This window comes from Jaculus jaculus, chromosome 3 (assembly GCF_020740685.1).
Source record: "Jaculus jaculus isolate mJacJac1 chromosome 3, mJacJac1.mat.Y.cur, whole genome shotgun sequence".
Classification (NCBI taxonomy): Eukaryota; Metazoa; Chordata; class Mammalia; order Rodentia; family Dipodidae; genus Jaculus; species Jaculus jaculus.
Window position 1 is genome coordinate 32,391,814 of NC_059104.1, and position 16,665 is coordinate 32,408,478.

Here is a 16,665-nt window from a genome sequence, read left to right on the forward strand (position 1 = left end):
TCATCTTACTTTTGTTCCCCTAGACAGTTTCATTTCTAGTTTTATGTGAGATATATAATATGATTTTATATATCTATATAAAAATCTAAGAATCACAACTTTGAGAATATGCAATATCTGTTTTTCTGAGAGTAACTTAATTTGTTTAATGTGCTTATCCCTACTTGCATCCGTTTTCCTGCAAATGACACATTACTCTTCTTTATGGCTAAAACAATTCATGCATATATTTTCCTTATCATTCTTCTATTAATGGACACTGTGGTAACTTGAATGGCTGTCCCCCAATAGGTTCAGGAGTTTTATTCAAGCTTGTAACTTAGTGTCATCGTGAGTAGACGCTACAGCCCAGCTCTAAGGTGTGGGAGCCGATCTGGAATTCTAGTCTAAAGATATGCAGAGTGCTTAAGCTCTGGCTGAGTTTCCTGGAGCCTGATTGCTTAAGGTACTGGTGGTGATATTTCTCTCTGCATAGACTTGTGAAAGGGGGCCAACTTCTTCCATCACTATGGAACTTGTCCTTGATCTGTAAACTTCAAATAAACCCTTCCTTCTGTAAACTGTGTCTGGTTTAGAAGTTCATCCCAGCAACAGGAAGCAGATTATGAAAGACACCTAGGTTGGTTCCAAGACTTAGCCACTGTGCATAGTAGTGACTTGGAATCCTTATGGTAAACACACAGAAATGAGTCTAAGGACTCCTAGTAAAGATAGCGCAGAAATACATTGCAACACTTCCACTGAATAAATGTGATGTTAAAGAAACACCAGCAATGTCCTAATCCTACACATGCAAGCCCCAATGCAAAAACTTGAAAAATCAAGGCAGTATGACCCTTTTAAAAAGTACTACAAAATAGTCTCCAATAAGAGTGAATCAAATTAAATTAAAGGAACTCAAAATAATGATTTAAGTATGTAAAAGTAAATCCAAGAAGACACAAATAAAGTACGAAATAAGGATGCCAATACAGGATATGAAAGTGGAATTCAGTAAATAGTTTCAATGAAACCAAAATAAATAAAACTGAAATACTACATGTGAAAGATTTAATAAGTTCAATTAAAAACCCAATGTAAAGCCTTATCAGTAAATTAGAACAAGGAGAGGACAAAAGATCAAGGCTTGAAAACAGGACACTCAGCAGTGACAAAGATAAATTAATAAGAAAGCACAGGCATAATGTAAAAGCTCAACAGAGATCACTGTAAAGACCAAATCTATGGATCATGGGAAGAGAGAAGACAGTCATGATACAGGCACAAAAACAAATGTTCAATAAAATCATAAAAGAAAATTCCCCAACTGTATGGAAAGAGATACCTATGTAGGTACAGGAGGTATTTTAGCCAAAACCAGAAAAGAATCTTCCCATGTCACACTATAATTAAAATACTAAATAAAGCAAAGAATCCATTGGAAGTTTCCAGAATGAAATGCTGCATCCCATACAAAGGCAGCTCTATTGAAATAATAGCTGATTTCTCTGCAGAAACTTTAAAATCCAGGAAAGCCTAAAGAAAGGTCTGAAAGACAATAACTGCCAACCCAGATTACTATATTCAGCAAATCTATCTGTCATAAAAAGACAAACATCCCATGAAACAAAACTGAAGGAATTGGTTAACATTATGTCAGCACTACAGAAGAAACATGGAGGAATTCTTGAGACCTCCATAATATTTTAATGCATTAATTGTAACATGGTACAATTATGATGCCAAGCAATAGAGCAGTTTTTCATATAACCCAAAAATTCCACTTCTAGATGTACTTTAAAAACATCGACAGCAGCATCTTGAAGTTATTTCTCCTCTGGTGAAGTAGTTAAATGTCAAATTCAGAAAATCAAAAATTAAGATGGTGTTATCTAGGGGCTAGGAAGAAGGACAAATAATTAATTGGCCTTTAATGGGTAACTGAGTTTTAGGTTTGCAAGATGAAACATGCTTGGGGACTTTTGGTACACAACCATATAGGTGCATTTCACACTATTGCATGATATACTTAAGAATGATTATCATAGTAAATTTTATGTATTTTCACCACAATATTAAGTATATCTGCTATACATGTACTCCAAAGGTTATTCACTCTCTACATTCCCTATTGTTCTATGCTGCCTGCCTCTCAACAAGCTATATGACACCTTCCACCTCAGCAGTTTCCCTCTAATGCCACCTTTGTATGCCCTGGCTGTCCTCATGGGAGATAATTCCCTTGGATAGTTCCAGTGGGATTATGTAAGTTATTTAATTTGAATAAAGCCATTTCAGAATCACTGTCGCCATGTGCAATAAGACAGCTCTTTTTTTCCTACATGGCTCCACAGAGAAGAGGCAAGTTCCTGTGCTTACATCTTGAAGGGAAGATCAAGAATTCTGTGTTGGAATAAAGCCATAGTAATAAAAACAGCATGGTACTGGCATAAAAACAGGAGTATAGACCAATGGAATAGACTTGAGGACCCAGATTTTGGGTCAAGCAACTATAGCTACTTGATATTCGACAAAGGCCCAAACAATATAGGCTTGAAAAAAGATATCATTTTCAACAAATGGTGCTGGACAAACTGGATAACCACATGCAGGAAACTGAAACTTGATCCACACATTTCAACATGCACTACACTCAAATCCAAATGCATCAAAGACCTCAACGTAAGACCAGAAACTCGAATACTACTGGAAGAAAATTTAGGAAGTACTTTCCATGATATAGGAATGGAAAAAGACTTCCTGAACAAAACCCCAGTGGCTCATGATCTTAAACGGTCATTCAACCAATGGGATCACATGAAGCTGAAGAGTTTCATTACAGAGAAACATAGAATAAGCAAAGCCAATAGAATACCCACAAAATGGGAGAAAATATTTGCAGGTTATCCAACTGATAGAGGCCTAATCTCTAGAATCTACAAAGAACTCAAAAGTCTAAACAATAAGAAGACAAATACCCCACTCACAAAATGGGGCACAGATTTGAACAGGCAGTTCACAGAGGAAGAAATACGAATAGCAAAAAAACACTTAAGAAAATGTTCATCATCCCCAATCATCAGAGAAATGCAAATTAAAACAACTATGAGATTCCACCTTACCCCAATAAGGATAGAAAACATCAAAAAATCAAATGAAAATAAATGCTGGCAAGGATGTGGAGAAGCAGGGACATTCATTTACTGTTGGTGGGAATGTAGGATGGTACAACCACTTTGGAGAGCAATATGGAGACTCCTGAAAAAGCTGACTATAGAGATACCAACCGAACCAGTTATTCCCTTACTGGGCATCTACCCTAAAACCTTCAAGCCACAGGCCAGAGAGATTTGCTCAACCATGTTTGTAGCGACTCAATTCATAATAGCTAAAAGCTGGAATCAACCCAGATGTCCATCACTAGAAGAATGGATAACTAAGATGTGGTATATCTACACAATGGAATTGTATACAGCAGTAAGAAAAAATGACACAAAGAAATTTGAGGAAAAATGGCTGAACAGGGAACAGAACATTCTCAGTGAACTTACCCAATCACAGTATAAATCTCGACACAGTCTCACTCATTTACAACACCTAACCTGAATCTACCCAAGGTACCTAACATCCCAGCAAGCACCTCATGGATTAGACACTAGGATGGATGGGAAGGGAGAGGAGGGCACCAAAGGGGTGGGAAACACTAATCTAGACCCAAATGGCAATGGTACCATAAAATTCTACTTCCTAAAAGGCAGACCAAATGGCTGAACCTTCACTAGACCCTCACAGGAAACACCTGAACCACAGACACTGGAGAGGGTAGGATCAAGTCTAACCTAAATCTTCTACATCTTCCCTCCCTCCCTCTCCCCCTCCCTCTCTCTCTCCTCTCTAACTCTTGTATATTATTTTTTTCCTCATTTTCTTAGTGGGTACTGACCTGTAACCCCCACGACCAGCATGGGGCTATCATCCACAGTGAGCTTTTGATCAGAGAAACCTACAAGGTTTCCTAAAAGAATGACAGACTTCTGTCAGAGTACTTGATAACCCAGCAAAGGTCAGTGGTAAGACCCTATTGCTGAAGACTCCATACGCAGCTGACACATAAAATGGAATGGCATGGCTGGAAGCCAGGAGAGAGTCAGTCCCCAGACAGTCAGCGCGTCTAGTGCCAGAAGGTGATACATGGGTGACTGGGGGAAATGACCAATATCTGTCCAAGCAACTCATGGTCTAACCTACTTAGCAACAAATAACCTAGTATGATGCCCACACAAGTGCAATAGTGGCACACAGCCATGGTGGGGAACCAACTGCTCTTGATTTGGCTAACTGATCCCCTCAGTGGTATGAGACCCATAGCTGAAGCTGGGAAACAAGTCAGAACCACACCCAAACATAAGCGCACTCTCCAATATCAAGCTACCATAAATCATGGGCTACAAGAGGGCCTACACATATTAAACTCTCTATCAAAAATAAGTGTTATTCCAATATTCCAGGTGCTAACTTACTCTCCATTGGAGAATCTGCTTCTCTTTTTCAGATAGATGCAGATCCTAAGGAGAGAGCTGCCCCATCATACCTCAAAAGGGCCCCACTGAAACTAAGTAAAATTGGCGAGACAAGCAAGGGTGTTGTTTTCCTGATGAACCGGATACCAGCACAAAGGGGAAAGAGACCAACACAGAGAAAAATCAACTCTTACCAAATCAGAGAGCCAGAGCCTCAGAGGCCCCCAACACCTCATCACTGAAGCAGACCAAAAATGAACCCAACATGGCTCAGGGAAATTTTGCGGAAGAGGGGGTGGAAAGAATGTCAGAGTCACATGTTGTGTCATGATATGCAGAGGCATTTATCGTACCAGTAACTGTGGGCTAACTCCACAATGCATGACCCATTCACATCAACAAGGAGGGGCCATTGGGAGGGGGTAGGTCATGGATGAGCCTAAACAATGGTACCAAAGTGCCTGTATTTGCTGAAAAGAAAACTAATAAATTAAATTTAAAAAAAAAAAAAGAATTCCTTGTTGGATAATCTGGTTCTCTTTTTCAGACTGGAGCTGGACCCGAGCAGACAAACAACCCAGCGCACTCCACCCAGGCCCCAATTGAAACCACAGAGGTATTGGAGAAATGTGCAAGGCTGCTGCTTTCTTAGTGAATCTGCTATCTGCACAAGGGTGAAGGAGATAGATACTGAGGACAGTTAACACCTACCAATCCAGAGATCCAGAGGCTCCTAAGTGCCCATCACAGAAGTAGACTTAAAATGCTCCCAGTGTGGTTCAGGGAATTTGGCAGAAAATGGGGTGGAAAGATTGTTAGAGCCACAAGTTGTGACATTTTGCACAGACATCTCCCCTCCCTGTCCCCATTGTGCATGACCCACAGTCTCCATGGGGTTGACCTGCATCTCCAATGAGGAAGGCCTCTTCAGAAAAGGGGCAGGGAGGAGTGAAAAGATGGTACCAACATGTGTTGTTTACATACTAAATATGTCCATGTCTAATAAAAAAGAAAGAAAGCAAATCTTATGACTTTGAAAGCCCCAGGCATCCCTCATCTTGCCAAAGATGTGCCATTCCTGAGATCACTTTGTTTGTTTAATTTATGGTAAATAAAACTTGCAGGGAAATCATCGTCCCCCTTTAAACTTGGGTGCAATAATTCTATTCTCCTACAACTAGATGTTGGAGATTTTTTTTTTCTCTATATTCACAGATTTTTGAGGAGAGCTGTTTTGACATATATTCATCCAGATCTCAAACTCCCAATCTTCCTACCTTACCCTTCTGAGTGCTCAGATTATAAGCATGTACCACAAGTGGCTGGCACCATATTTTGACTGAAAAGATTTACTGTATAAGAGCTTAAGAATTAGTGGAAATGCGATTAAAATGTTTGGTTGAATAAATACAATTGTTCTTTTTGTTTAAAGCCTGAAGTGGAAACTCTATTTCTTGATGTCTCCTAGGATATTCTATTTTATAAAAAGAAAAATCTCAGAATTCTCCTTTACTCTCTACTGGATTGCAAAAGTTCTTCTTTATAACCTCCTTTCACTATTTCAAAACTCTCTGGATATTTCATTCAGATAGCAAAAGAATGAAAACAAAGAAGGTGAAAATTGCAGAAGAAACATATAAACTCGTGAGAAATGACAGAACATTTAAAATCACACACTCAAAAGACTACTTTACATATGATTAAATTATCTTGACCTAAAATCATGAGAGCTTTCTCTCTGATTAAATGACTGAAAATAGGGTTCATAAATAGCATGTGCATTCACAAAGACAGCATATGTCTGCACAGATTAGAATTCCTAATGGCTTTTTAAAGTTGTGACAAACAGTTCAGTGAATAATTTGAAGTTCACAGACCAAGTTATATGCATTTTCTCTTATTGAGATTTATGTTTAAATTCAACAAAAAAGGAAATAAAAATTACTTAAGTACGATTATCCTTTAATTAATGTAGCCAGATACATGAAGGAGAGGCAAGTGCAAGATCACCCATGCCCAATAGAGGACACCAGCATCTGGAGTTCAACTGTAGTGGCTGAGGCACTGGTGAGCCAATTCTTTGTCTCTCTCTCTCTCTCTCTCTCTCTCTCTCGCTATTGCTCTCACTCTCTCTCTCGTTGTCACTCTGTCTCTGAAAAAAATAAAGAAAGGTTTTAAAGAGAGAGACAGAGATAAAGGCAGGAAGACTGTCCCAAGTTCAAGGCCATCATGATATATATAGTGAGTTCCAATCCAGCCAGAAGTATATAGTAAGACCTTGTCCCACTGAAAATGGCCCATAGGTATGTATAGGCATGCATTATTTCTCAAAATTTTTCAAACTGTGTAATTAACCCTTGTTTATTTGGCTGAATATGTTATACTTCAATTTTTAAATAATTGATTTATTTATTATCATTATCAAATGTATATGTATGGGCCCATGCATGCAATGGCACATGTGCAGCCAGACAAGTGATCTTTGAGCTTCAAGATTCTCCTGACATTGCTTATCACTGCTATAAGTGTGTTGCGATTACAGACACATAAGCTATTTTATGTCCAACTTTACATGGGTGCTGAGGATTTGAACTTTGATCTTCAACCTTGAAAAGCAAGAGCCTTTAGCCACCGATCTATCTCTCCAGCCCCTAAAATACTACAGTTTTTTGTTTTTTTTTTTTTTAAATCTTTTGTCAGGCATGGTGGCTCATACTTTAATCCCAACACTGGGAAAGGAAGAGGTAGGAGGATCACTGTGAGTTTAAAGCCATCCTGAGACTACATAGTGAATTCCAAGTCAGCCTAGGATAGAGCAAGACCCTACCTCAGAAAACAAAACAAAATGCTTTGCACAACTGCTACAGTCTCTTAATCCCAAATGCAAAAGGTAGAAATGCTCTTACTGTTTGCTATTGGTTTATGCAGGCATGTTAAATCCTTTTGCTTACTTCAACCACCATTTGATCACTGGATCTGGTTTTCAGGGAATGTGGGAAAAAAAAAAAAAATTGAACCGACTCTTTTTGCTTTTTTCACATATCTTATCCCTCAGCACTCATGATTTAGAGAGTTCAAAATAGGTTTCAAAGTACACATTCATATCGAGATGATTATATGAAAGTATTCACTTTTTTGTGGCTAAAAGCACTTTTTTTTTTCCTTTTCTCTCTTACTAGGGGAAAGAGTTTGCCCCAAGTAAGCTCCCTGTGGCAAACCTTTTTGAAGAATGAATTCTGAAATGCATTCAGCCTTGATGTTGGCACTTTCTGGTTGCAGCTGTTAAAAGAGATATCAGGACATTGGCCACCGCTGACTTTCTGAATATGAGAGATGATCTTAGCCTAGTGAGCTCTTGACAGATTTCACAGAACATTTTGTGTGCCTTCATGTAAGCTACTTTGTATACATTTCTCACACTTATGTAGCCTCCCTGAGTAAATACTGCATAAAATATAAAACTTAGTTCAGCCCCAAAAGTGTGGGGAAAAAAAAAAAAGATCCTTAAACTTTGGTATAGACACTTTTGTTCACATATGCAGATAAAATTTACACAGTGCTGATAAAATTAATCAGAAAGAAGTTTCAGATCTGTGTCCCTGTCAGGACTGCCCAAGGCACAAGCAAAGACATTGAAAAGGATAAAGCTACTTGGACAAGATCTGCTTTCTAAGTGGCCTCCAACAGTCACATACTCTCTATTTAAAAAAAAAAAAAAAATCTTAATTTTTTTTTTATATACTTGAGAGAAAGAGAGACAGAAAGGGAGGGAAAGAAGAGAATGGCACACCAGGGCATCTCAACACTGCAAACAAGTTACAGACACATGTCATGTGCCATCTTGTACATCTGGCTTTACGTGGGCCCTGGGGAATTGAACCTGGGTCCTTTGGCTTTGCAGGCAAGTGTACCTTAACTGTTAAGCAAGCTCTCCAGCCCCCATATTCTCCTTTGTACCAACCTCAGTTTAACTCGCTGTTCTTTGTAAACTTTACTCATTCACTCATTTTAAAATAATTCCCAAATTAGGTATCGTGGCATGTGTGTGCAGGTCAAAGGACAGCTTCAGGTTTAACTCCTTGCCTTCCATCTTATTGGAGACAGGATCTCTTCTGATTGCTTGATTGCTGTGCTCATTGGGCTAGCTAGGCTAAGCACTTCTGGCTGGTCCTCCTGTCTGCATCATGCTGCTCAACTGAGGCACACTGGTACAACAGACACTAGTGGTACAGCATCTGACCTTTACATCTGTTCTGGGGATCTGAGATTAAGACTCATGCTTCTATGGCAAGCAGTTTATCCACTGAGCCATCATCCCAACCTGAAGATGGAATTGTTTTCTTTTCTTTTCTTTTTTTTTTTTTAGGGCTGGAGTGATGGTATAGTGGTTAAGGTGCTTGCCTGTGAAGGCTAAGGACCCAGGTTTGGTCCCCCAGTACCCATGTAAAGCTAGATGCACAAGGTGGCACATGCATCTGGAGTTTGTATGCAGTGACTAGAGGCTTGGTATACCCATTCTCATTCTCTTTTGCTCTCTTCTCTCTCTTTCAAATAAATACAAAGGCATACCAGATGCTTATACCACTTTTCTGTGTCTGGTTTACGTGGGCAGCTTGGGAATTGCACTGGAGCTGGTAGCTTTGCAATCAAATGCCTTAAACAGCTAAGATATTTTCTCAACCCTTAAAACATATTTTTGTTTGTTTGTTTGCTTGTTTTGAAGTAGGGTCTCACTCTAGCCCAGGCTGACCTGGAATTCACTATGCTGTCTCAGGGTGGCCTTGAACATACTGTGATCCTCCTACCTCTGTCTCCCAAGTGCTGGGATTAAAAGTGTGCACCACCACACCCTGCTTAAAATGTGTTGCTTGAGCTCAACTTATGATGGACATTTTGATGGCATGGAAACAACACTGAATTCAGTCCCTGAGCTGAAGTAACTAATTCACATGAAATTCACAGTGACTCAGTAAGTTTCTACAAGTCCAAGTGATAAGTCCAAAAGTGCTGTGACAACAGGAAAGAGGTGGGCTTCAGTGGGGACTGAAAGGAACATCCACGCAACATGGAACATTAATGGAAATGCTGAGAGGAGAGGTACTGTAGAAGAGGAGAGAAACCTTTTTTTAGGGAGCACTATACATAAAAAGGAAGAAAGTTTAAGGTGGGTGGGAGCCACCTTTGGTGGAGCAAGCAGAGTAAAATATCCATACCCCATATGCACGCATAGCATTCCTCCACTGAGAAGCAATTGACGCTTGTTGGCCTGTTTTCACAGAGGCAGGGAGGACTGCCTTCAAAATAGCCAGATTTGGAATTAGCACTCACACCCAGACCATAGTTCTCATTCCTTAAGTCTTACTGCTTCATCATGGTCTTAACTATATTTCACACTTAAAGTCCACCTTTTAAAATAGAAAATGAGGGGCTGGGAAGATAGCTTAGCAGCTAAGGCATTTGCCAGCCAAGCCAAAGGACCCCAGGTTCAATTCCCCAGGACGCACATAAACCAGATGCACAAGGGGTGCATGCGTCTGGACTTTGTTTGCAGTGGCTGGAGGCCCTGAGCGCTCATTCTCTATCTGCCTCTTTCTCCTTCTCTGTCTCTCAAATAAATAAATGAAAAGAAATAAAAATAAGTAAAATAGAAAGTGACTTTCTGCTTCCCTTTTCTCAGAAAGTAGGTGACAGGACCCCCAAAGCCTAGATTTGAGCCCTGGCTACACCATCAAACAGCTGAGGAATGGGGAGGTTGATGTTGGAAACAATTTCTTCTGTGTTTTATTTAACGCTGGACTTTGATGCTAACAGTGCCACACCCCATTCACCTCACTGCCTGAAATGACTTAGTTTTACACAACTGGGGGTGAAACTATCAAGTTTTGCTTCTATGCCACATGATTGGAGCTCAAGAACCGATAGAAAGGAGCCGTATTGCTCTGCTTGACTGAATTTGCAACTGTGTTCTCTAGTTATTGTTTTCATGTTTCCTGGATCAAGTCCCTGATAGCCATGGTAGAGCCCTTTGGTAGCCTGAGGATGACACTTCAAGACGTAGGACAAGGAAGGAAGGAGTAATTTTAGGCCTCTCTGGGGGCCTATTTAGACTCCCTAAGAAGAAAGGATCCTGCTCTTTCCGGTTGGGGCCCTTGTTGACATGAAACTTTAGGGCAAAACAAAAATATTGCAAAAGCAGAGCCCCCAAACCGAGCAGATCTTTCTTACATGTCCCTAAGGGACATGTATGTAAAAGAAGTCCCCATCCCCTTGCTTAACTCCGAGGCTCCTTGTAGCTTCCAGTCCTCAAAGCGTCCTGGGATGCGCTGGGCTCCAAGTTCCAGGACAAATAAACAGCCTCGTGGGACTGCCCTCGCCCCTCTGGCGGGCGGGCAGCTCGGGCTGATATTGTCCAGGCATCGCCCAAGGGGAAAGGTTGTGGCACGGTCGCCGCAGCGCGGGAGGAGCCCGGCCTGTGATTGATGTTGGGGAAGGGACGGATGAATACAAGTACTTGTCTGAGGACCGAAGCGACCCCGGGCGAGCTGCGGAGGCTCCGCTGTCTGGCATTCTCTCAGCGTGTCGTCAGAGCCCCAGCGGCCAGCAGCAGCGGGAGCGCGGGTGAGCTCGGCTGCAGCCCCGCAGAGCCCCGCGCGCGCCGGGAGGGGAGCTCTGCGTCCAGGGCTGGAGATTCCCAGCTAGAGACTCGGCGCCTGGCGCGTCCCACCCACCAGGTAAACCCTTCTGGCTTGGACTTGATTGCAAATCAGTGACTGACGATCTCTGCTCTGGGGTTTCCGCGTGGTTGAGTAGTTTAGGATTTTAAAACAGTAAAACTTATGCACATGCCAGCCAATTAAAATGAGATTGGGTTGCATGGCTCGGGAAGGTTGCAAGTCACCTGGAAAGGACAAGTTAATGCCGATTTAAGCTAAGACGACTGGCCATGCCCTTGGCTTCTAAGGTGCACGGATTCCCCAGTTCCCAGGCTCAGCTAAAATGCATCTGCTCCCTCCAGGCACGCAAAAGTGTTCAGAGCTTAACTGGGACATCCTGCCTTCCCTCCTTGGCACACCCACTTCCAGAAGGCTCCTCCCCCACGGCTAGTGACCTAGCCCTGAGCCAGGCGTAGGGGAAGAAAACCACAGCGATCCGGGTCAGAAAAAAGAGACTGGACGCGCGAGGGCGAGTGGCGCGTGCCCAAGTTTCCCATTGGCGCGCAAACTTAAGTTACTCTTGCGCGCGGGCAGTGGCGACGACGCGGCGCGGATCCGAGCAGGCATTTGCAGAGGTGTGGCTGCGGTGTAGGTGACTAAAAAGTGTCCTGTCTTCTTTTCCCCCTCCGGTCTCCAGACAGAAAACAGCCGAGCGGTCACCGGAGCAAGCAGGAACATGCAGCTACCCGCCAGCCTGTGCCGACGCGCCCTGGTGGCGCTGGTGCTTGCCTTGGGCGTGATGGGGGTCTGGGGAGAAGAAAAAGTATTCCCTCCAGTCCAAGCCACTCCATCGCTTCTGGGGACCGAAGAGGTAATGACACCACCCACTAAGACCGCTTGGCCAAGAGGTTCCAACTCCAGTCTGCCACGCTCCTTAGCACCTGCGCAGGGACCCAAAGGAGGAAAGATGGCTGAAGCCCCGCCGCGACCCTTCGCCCCTCCCCCGTGCCAAGGACGCACTGAAATGAAGGAGACTTTTAAATACATCAACACGGTTGTGTCCTGCCTGGTGTTCGTGTTGGGCATCATTGGGAACTCCACGCTTCTGAGAATCATCTACAAAAACAAGTGCATGCGGAATGGTCCCAATATTTTAATTGCCAGCCTGGCTCTGGGAGATGTACTGCACATCCTCATCGATATCCCCATCAATATCTACAAGGTAAGCGCGCCTCTCTGCCAGACTGTGGGAGGGGCCAGGCGGGAAAGCCGGAGAGGAGACAGCCTCTTGGAGGGAGCTCCCTGGAGAAGGCTAATCCCCTAAAAGTGAGAGATTCTCCGAACCAGATTTCCTTCTGGGTTGCAGTAGCCCTCTGGCAAACCTTGGATAGGTGTAACCTCCTGACCCGCAACATTACTGTCCTTAGAGACCTGTTAGAAACTAAAAATTTTGGAGTCCCGCTACAAGTTGTCATGGTTTGTAATTTAAAAAAAAAAAATCCTTCTATATGATAAACTGTAAAACTTGAGAACCCTGAGTCTTGAAGTCCAGCTTTCTGGATACATCCTCTCAAAACTGTGCTCCATGTACTGGCAGTATAGGCATCACCTGAGAGTTTGTTAGGAATGCAAGGCTGTCCCAGACTTGAAGAATTAGAATCTGCATCTTAAGATGCCCAGGTCATTCACAAGCTGTTAACATTGGGAAGCTTTGTTTTGAGGACCTGCTCCGGTGAGTTATTAAGAAACACATGACTTGAAAGAAGAGGCCCAGGCCTATAGGTAAAATACAGTTCCTTGAAGCACGTGGTCTTAGCTACTCTTCATGGGATGCCTGTGGTAGTCTAAGCCCGGAATTAGACGATCTCCTTTCGTTATCTATTCCAGCCCTCCACGAGGAGGTAGTAAGTAGTTCAGCGATTTCACACATGACTAATAGGATGTTGAAGGTTCCTCAGTGAGTCAGAGGGGGAGATCAGGCTCAAATCTGTCAGGTTTCTAAGTGCAAGCCCTAAGACTGTGCATCTTCGATTATTTCATGGACAAGACCAGGGAGCACTCAACATCCACAATAGGTTCAGTAGTTAACATTACTGTGTGGGTTCCACAGCTGTCACAAGAACCAGGCAGGGCACAAACAGCCACACCGTGGGACCCTGCACACGTGCCAGCGCCTCTAGGTCTCATTTTCCTCAATCCCACAGTAAGGTTGTTAGTGGCCACCCACTGGGGATGCGGGCTGTGCAGAAAAACTTACCGAAAGAGCTGGAAACATTTAGAATTGTGGAAATATTTAAATCTGTTTTTCAGGAGCAGTAATAGAATGCCACACATAAAAACAACAGAAACGTAAGAGAATGAGTATACACTTTACGAGCTTGCCAGAGGCTAGCCCTGGCTTTGACAAGAGGAAGAAATGGTGTGGAGAGCTGGAACAGGCCCTAGGGGATGCCTCCACCTCAGCGGTAGGAGTGGCTACCTGGTTAGGGTAAGGCAGCCCTTCATGGATCTCTGGAAATCCTAATTCCAGAAGCCACATTTTAAGGGAATTCCAGACATTTCTGAGGCTTAGAGATTGAGCACAGATTAGGATCCAGGCCCCAGGGGAAGTACTGTGAGAAATAAATAGAAGAAATCCTAACATCCAGAACAGTGGTTGGTTATGACAAACTCTGAGGGTTAGCCTGGAGACTTATAGCATGAAAATGAGCCCCTTTGGGATCCTCACAACTCAAATAGTATCATAAGTGATCCATTTGCTTTTTTTTTTTTTTTTTTTTTTTAACCCATTTACTTATTTAGGAGCCACAGATTAAGCTCCCTACATAGCAGTGGCTACACATATTTCAATTGAGTTCATTAAAACTCAACTGAGAAACTTTCCACAATGAGGTGTGAAATTTTTAAAAAGAAGTTAAACAAGACTTCTCATCAAAGGGAGATTGCAGTCTCTTTTTTCTAGGTGTGCATAGAAGTTTGTGCAAGTTCTGTTTAGGGAGGTATTGATCAACTTTGCACATCTGACCCAGCTAGAAATCTCCCTAAATCAGCAAGCAACTGAAGACCAGTGTGGGAGGTAGATTGAGCACACCTTCCCTTGTATGACTTCCAGACCAAATGTCAAGCAGCTCTCCCAGGGCTTTCTACCTTCTGTCTGGTCAAATACACTTTGTTGATAAATGAGACTATCCAACTGAGCATGCAGAGTTCCTTTCAAGTTCCTCTATTATTTCCGTAGGAAGTTACGACCTTCCCCTGAAGCTATCCAGTCTATTAAAAAGTTGGGTATTTACTTCTGAAATAAACTGATGAGTCATTATGAATCTAATTACTTAACTGTCTATACTGGTCAGAAAGAAACCCAAGATATAAAATCAGTTTCCACTGCTACAATTCCAACATGGGATCTGACCTTGCTGCTTTCATTTAGCTTGAGGCGTAATGACAATGCCACCATTTATCAGATTCTAGGTACTTGGTTTATTTCATTAAATGACTGGGATGATCTTACAGAAGAGGTATTGTTATCATCCCTGATTTGGACCTAAGGAAATTAAACATTAGAGAGTTTAAGAAGTGACTTGCCCAATATCACGCCATGAGTAATGATGGCACTGAACTTGAACCCAAGCCACCTGGCCCTAGAACCCGTGGTTCTCCCCATCCCACTGCCTGTTTACAGCCACAACATGGCTGTCTCCAGCTTGACCATTGCCAAGACCCCAGAGGTGTGCATTGGTGGAGTTATTTGATGGTAAGATAGTTGCAAAGCATTTTCAGGATGCATCTAAGGTTTGTTCCCTCGGTCTTCTTTAGATAGTCTGTACACTGTAATATCAACAATACATGTGAAATTATTTCAAAGATCCTGTTTTCCAAAATGCCTAACTCAGGACTAATTAAAAGTCATTATATCCTCTCAGTAATTGTAACACTATAGTAAATTTTGTTTCTATTTTATTCTATTCTACTCTACCTTACCCTACCCTATTCAATTACCATACAGAGATTAAGGTATCATTCATTCTGGCATTTTCAAACAGTTTTAGTTGATTCTTGTTCCCCTCCCCTTTCCTTAGTCCTCCTCTAGCCATCATTTCTTCTCCACTTCTGTTTACATGTCATGTGTGTGCTTTCATCCTTTCCTCACTCCTTTCCTACTCCTCTTTTTATACTCACTCTTGTTTACCATGTTATCCTTATAGTCTTTGCCCTTGGATAGGCTTTGCCCTCTATGTATGCAAATTTAGATAGGTTACAAGTTAGGAGCCACATTTGAGAGATGCTTATGTGAAGTGACCCAAGCTATGGTAGGTTTTTATTTTTAAATATGCATTTAGAAATTCAGAACATCGGGTATTGTAAGTCATAAAGAATACTTAAGTGAAGCCAGGTGTGGTGGTGCATGCATTTAATCCCAGAACTTGAGAGGCAGAGGTAGGCAAGGTCCCATGAATTTGTGAATACATAAGTAGATAGATAAATAGCACTTGACACTGGGCCTGGCACACAGTGAGCAAATACTAAATGCTATTAGAATGTGTGTGTCTATATATTGCATCAAGAATGTAAATTGATGTTTTGAGCGTACTTTATCAAGTTTTCTCATTACAAACATGAATACAAATACCACACACATATGACTACATCTAAAGAGTAAATGTCTAAAGCTAGAAGTGCTGAATCAAATGGTATGGATTTTCAGTTTTGGTAGATATTACCACACTGTGCTCCAAAGTTATTGTTGAACTCTTGTTTTTTAAATATTTTATTCATTTACTGTTTATTGGAGAGTGAGTAAGAGAAAGAAAGAGAGGCAGATATATATAGAGAGACAATGGGCACACCAGGGCCCCAGCTGCTGCAAACAAACTCCAGGCACATGTGCCATCATGTGCAGCTGGCTTACGTGAGTCCTGGGAAGTTGAACCTGAGTCCTTAGTCCTTGAAGGAAAGCTTCTTAACCACTAAGCTATATGTCTAGTCTTCATGCTTGATCAATACTTTAAATAACACCTCCATATAAATGTACATGCACAAATATCTATCTCTAATATTCTTATGAGTCACTGTGCTCAATATTACATGGTACATATATACACTTGAACCAAAACCAGTGTTTAAGTATCTGGTATTGGGCTGGAGAGATGGCTTAGCAGTTAAGGTGCATGCCTACAAACCCTAAGGACCCAGGTTCAATTCTCCAGGTCCCACATAAGCCACATGCACATGGTGGTGCATGCATCTGGAGTTCATTTGCAATGGCTAGAGGCCCTGGCGCACTCATTGTCACTCTCTCTCTCTCCCCCTCTGTCTCTAATAAATAAATAAATAAAATAAATAATTATTTAAATATCTGGTATTGGGCTAAATTGCTCTTTGCTCACACCTATCTACTATATACTTCTTACATTCACAGAAATCAGTGAAGGCATCTAGTTTGTTGCATATGAGCATCTATTATCTGACTACCATGATGTAGTAATATAGATGGCAAAGCTGTGTGTAGAAAG

At 42.0% G+C, this 16,665-nt stretch overlaps 1 protein-coding gene across 1 annotated transcript in view; it reads left to right on the forward strand.

Annotated features, from left to right (window-relative positions):
* Positions 1-10,981: 10,981 nt before the first annotated feature.
* Positions 10,982-16,665, forward strand: part of Ednrb (endothelin receptor type B) — a 28,224-nt gene continuing 22,540 nt past the window's right edge. The window contains exons 1-2 of the mRNA XM_045145781.1: positions 10,982-11,230; positions 11,850-12,374. Of these exons, the coding sequence (XP_045001716.1) occupies positions 10,997-11,230; positions 11,850-12,374 (759 nt within the window). The 5' untranslated portion in view covers positions 10,982-10,996. The remainder of the gene's footprint in view (positions 11,231-11,849; positions 12,375-16,665) is intronic.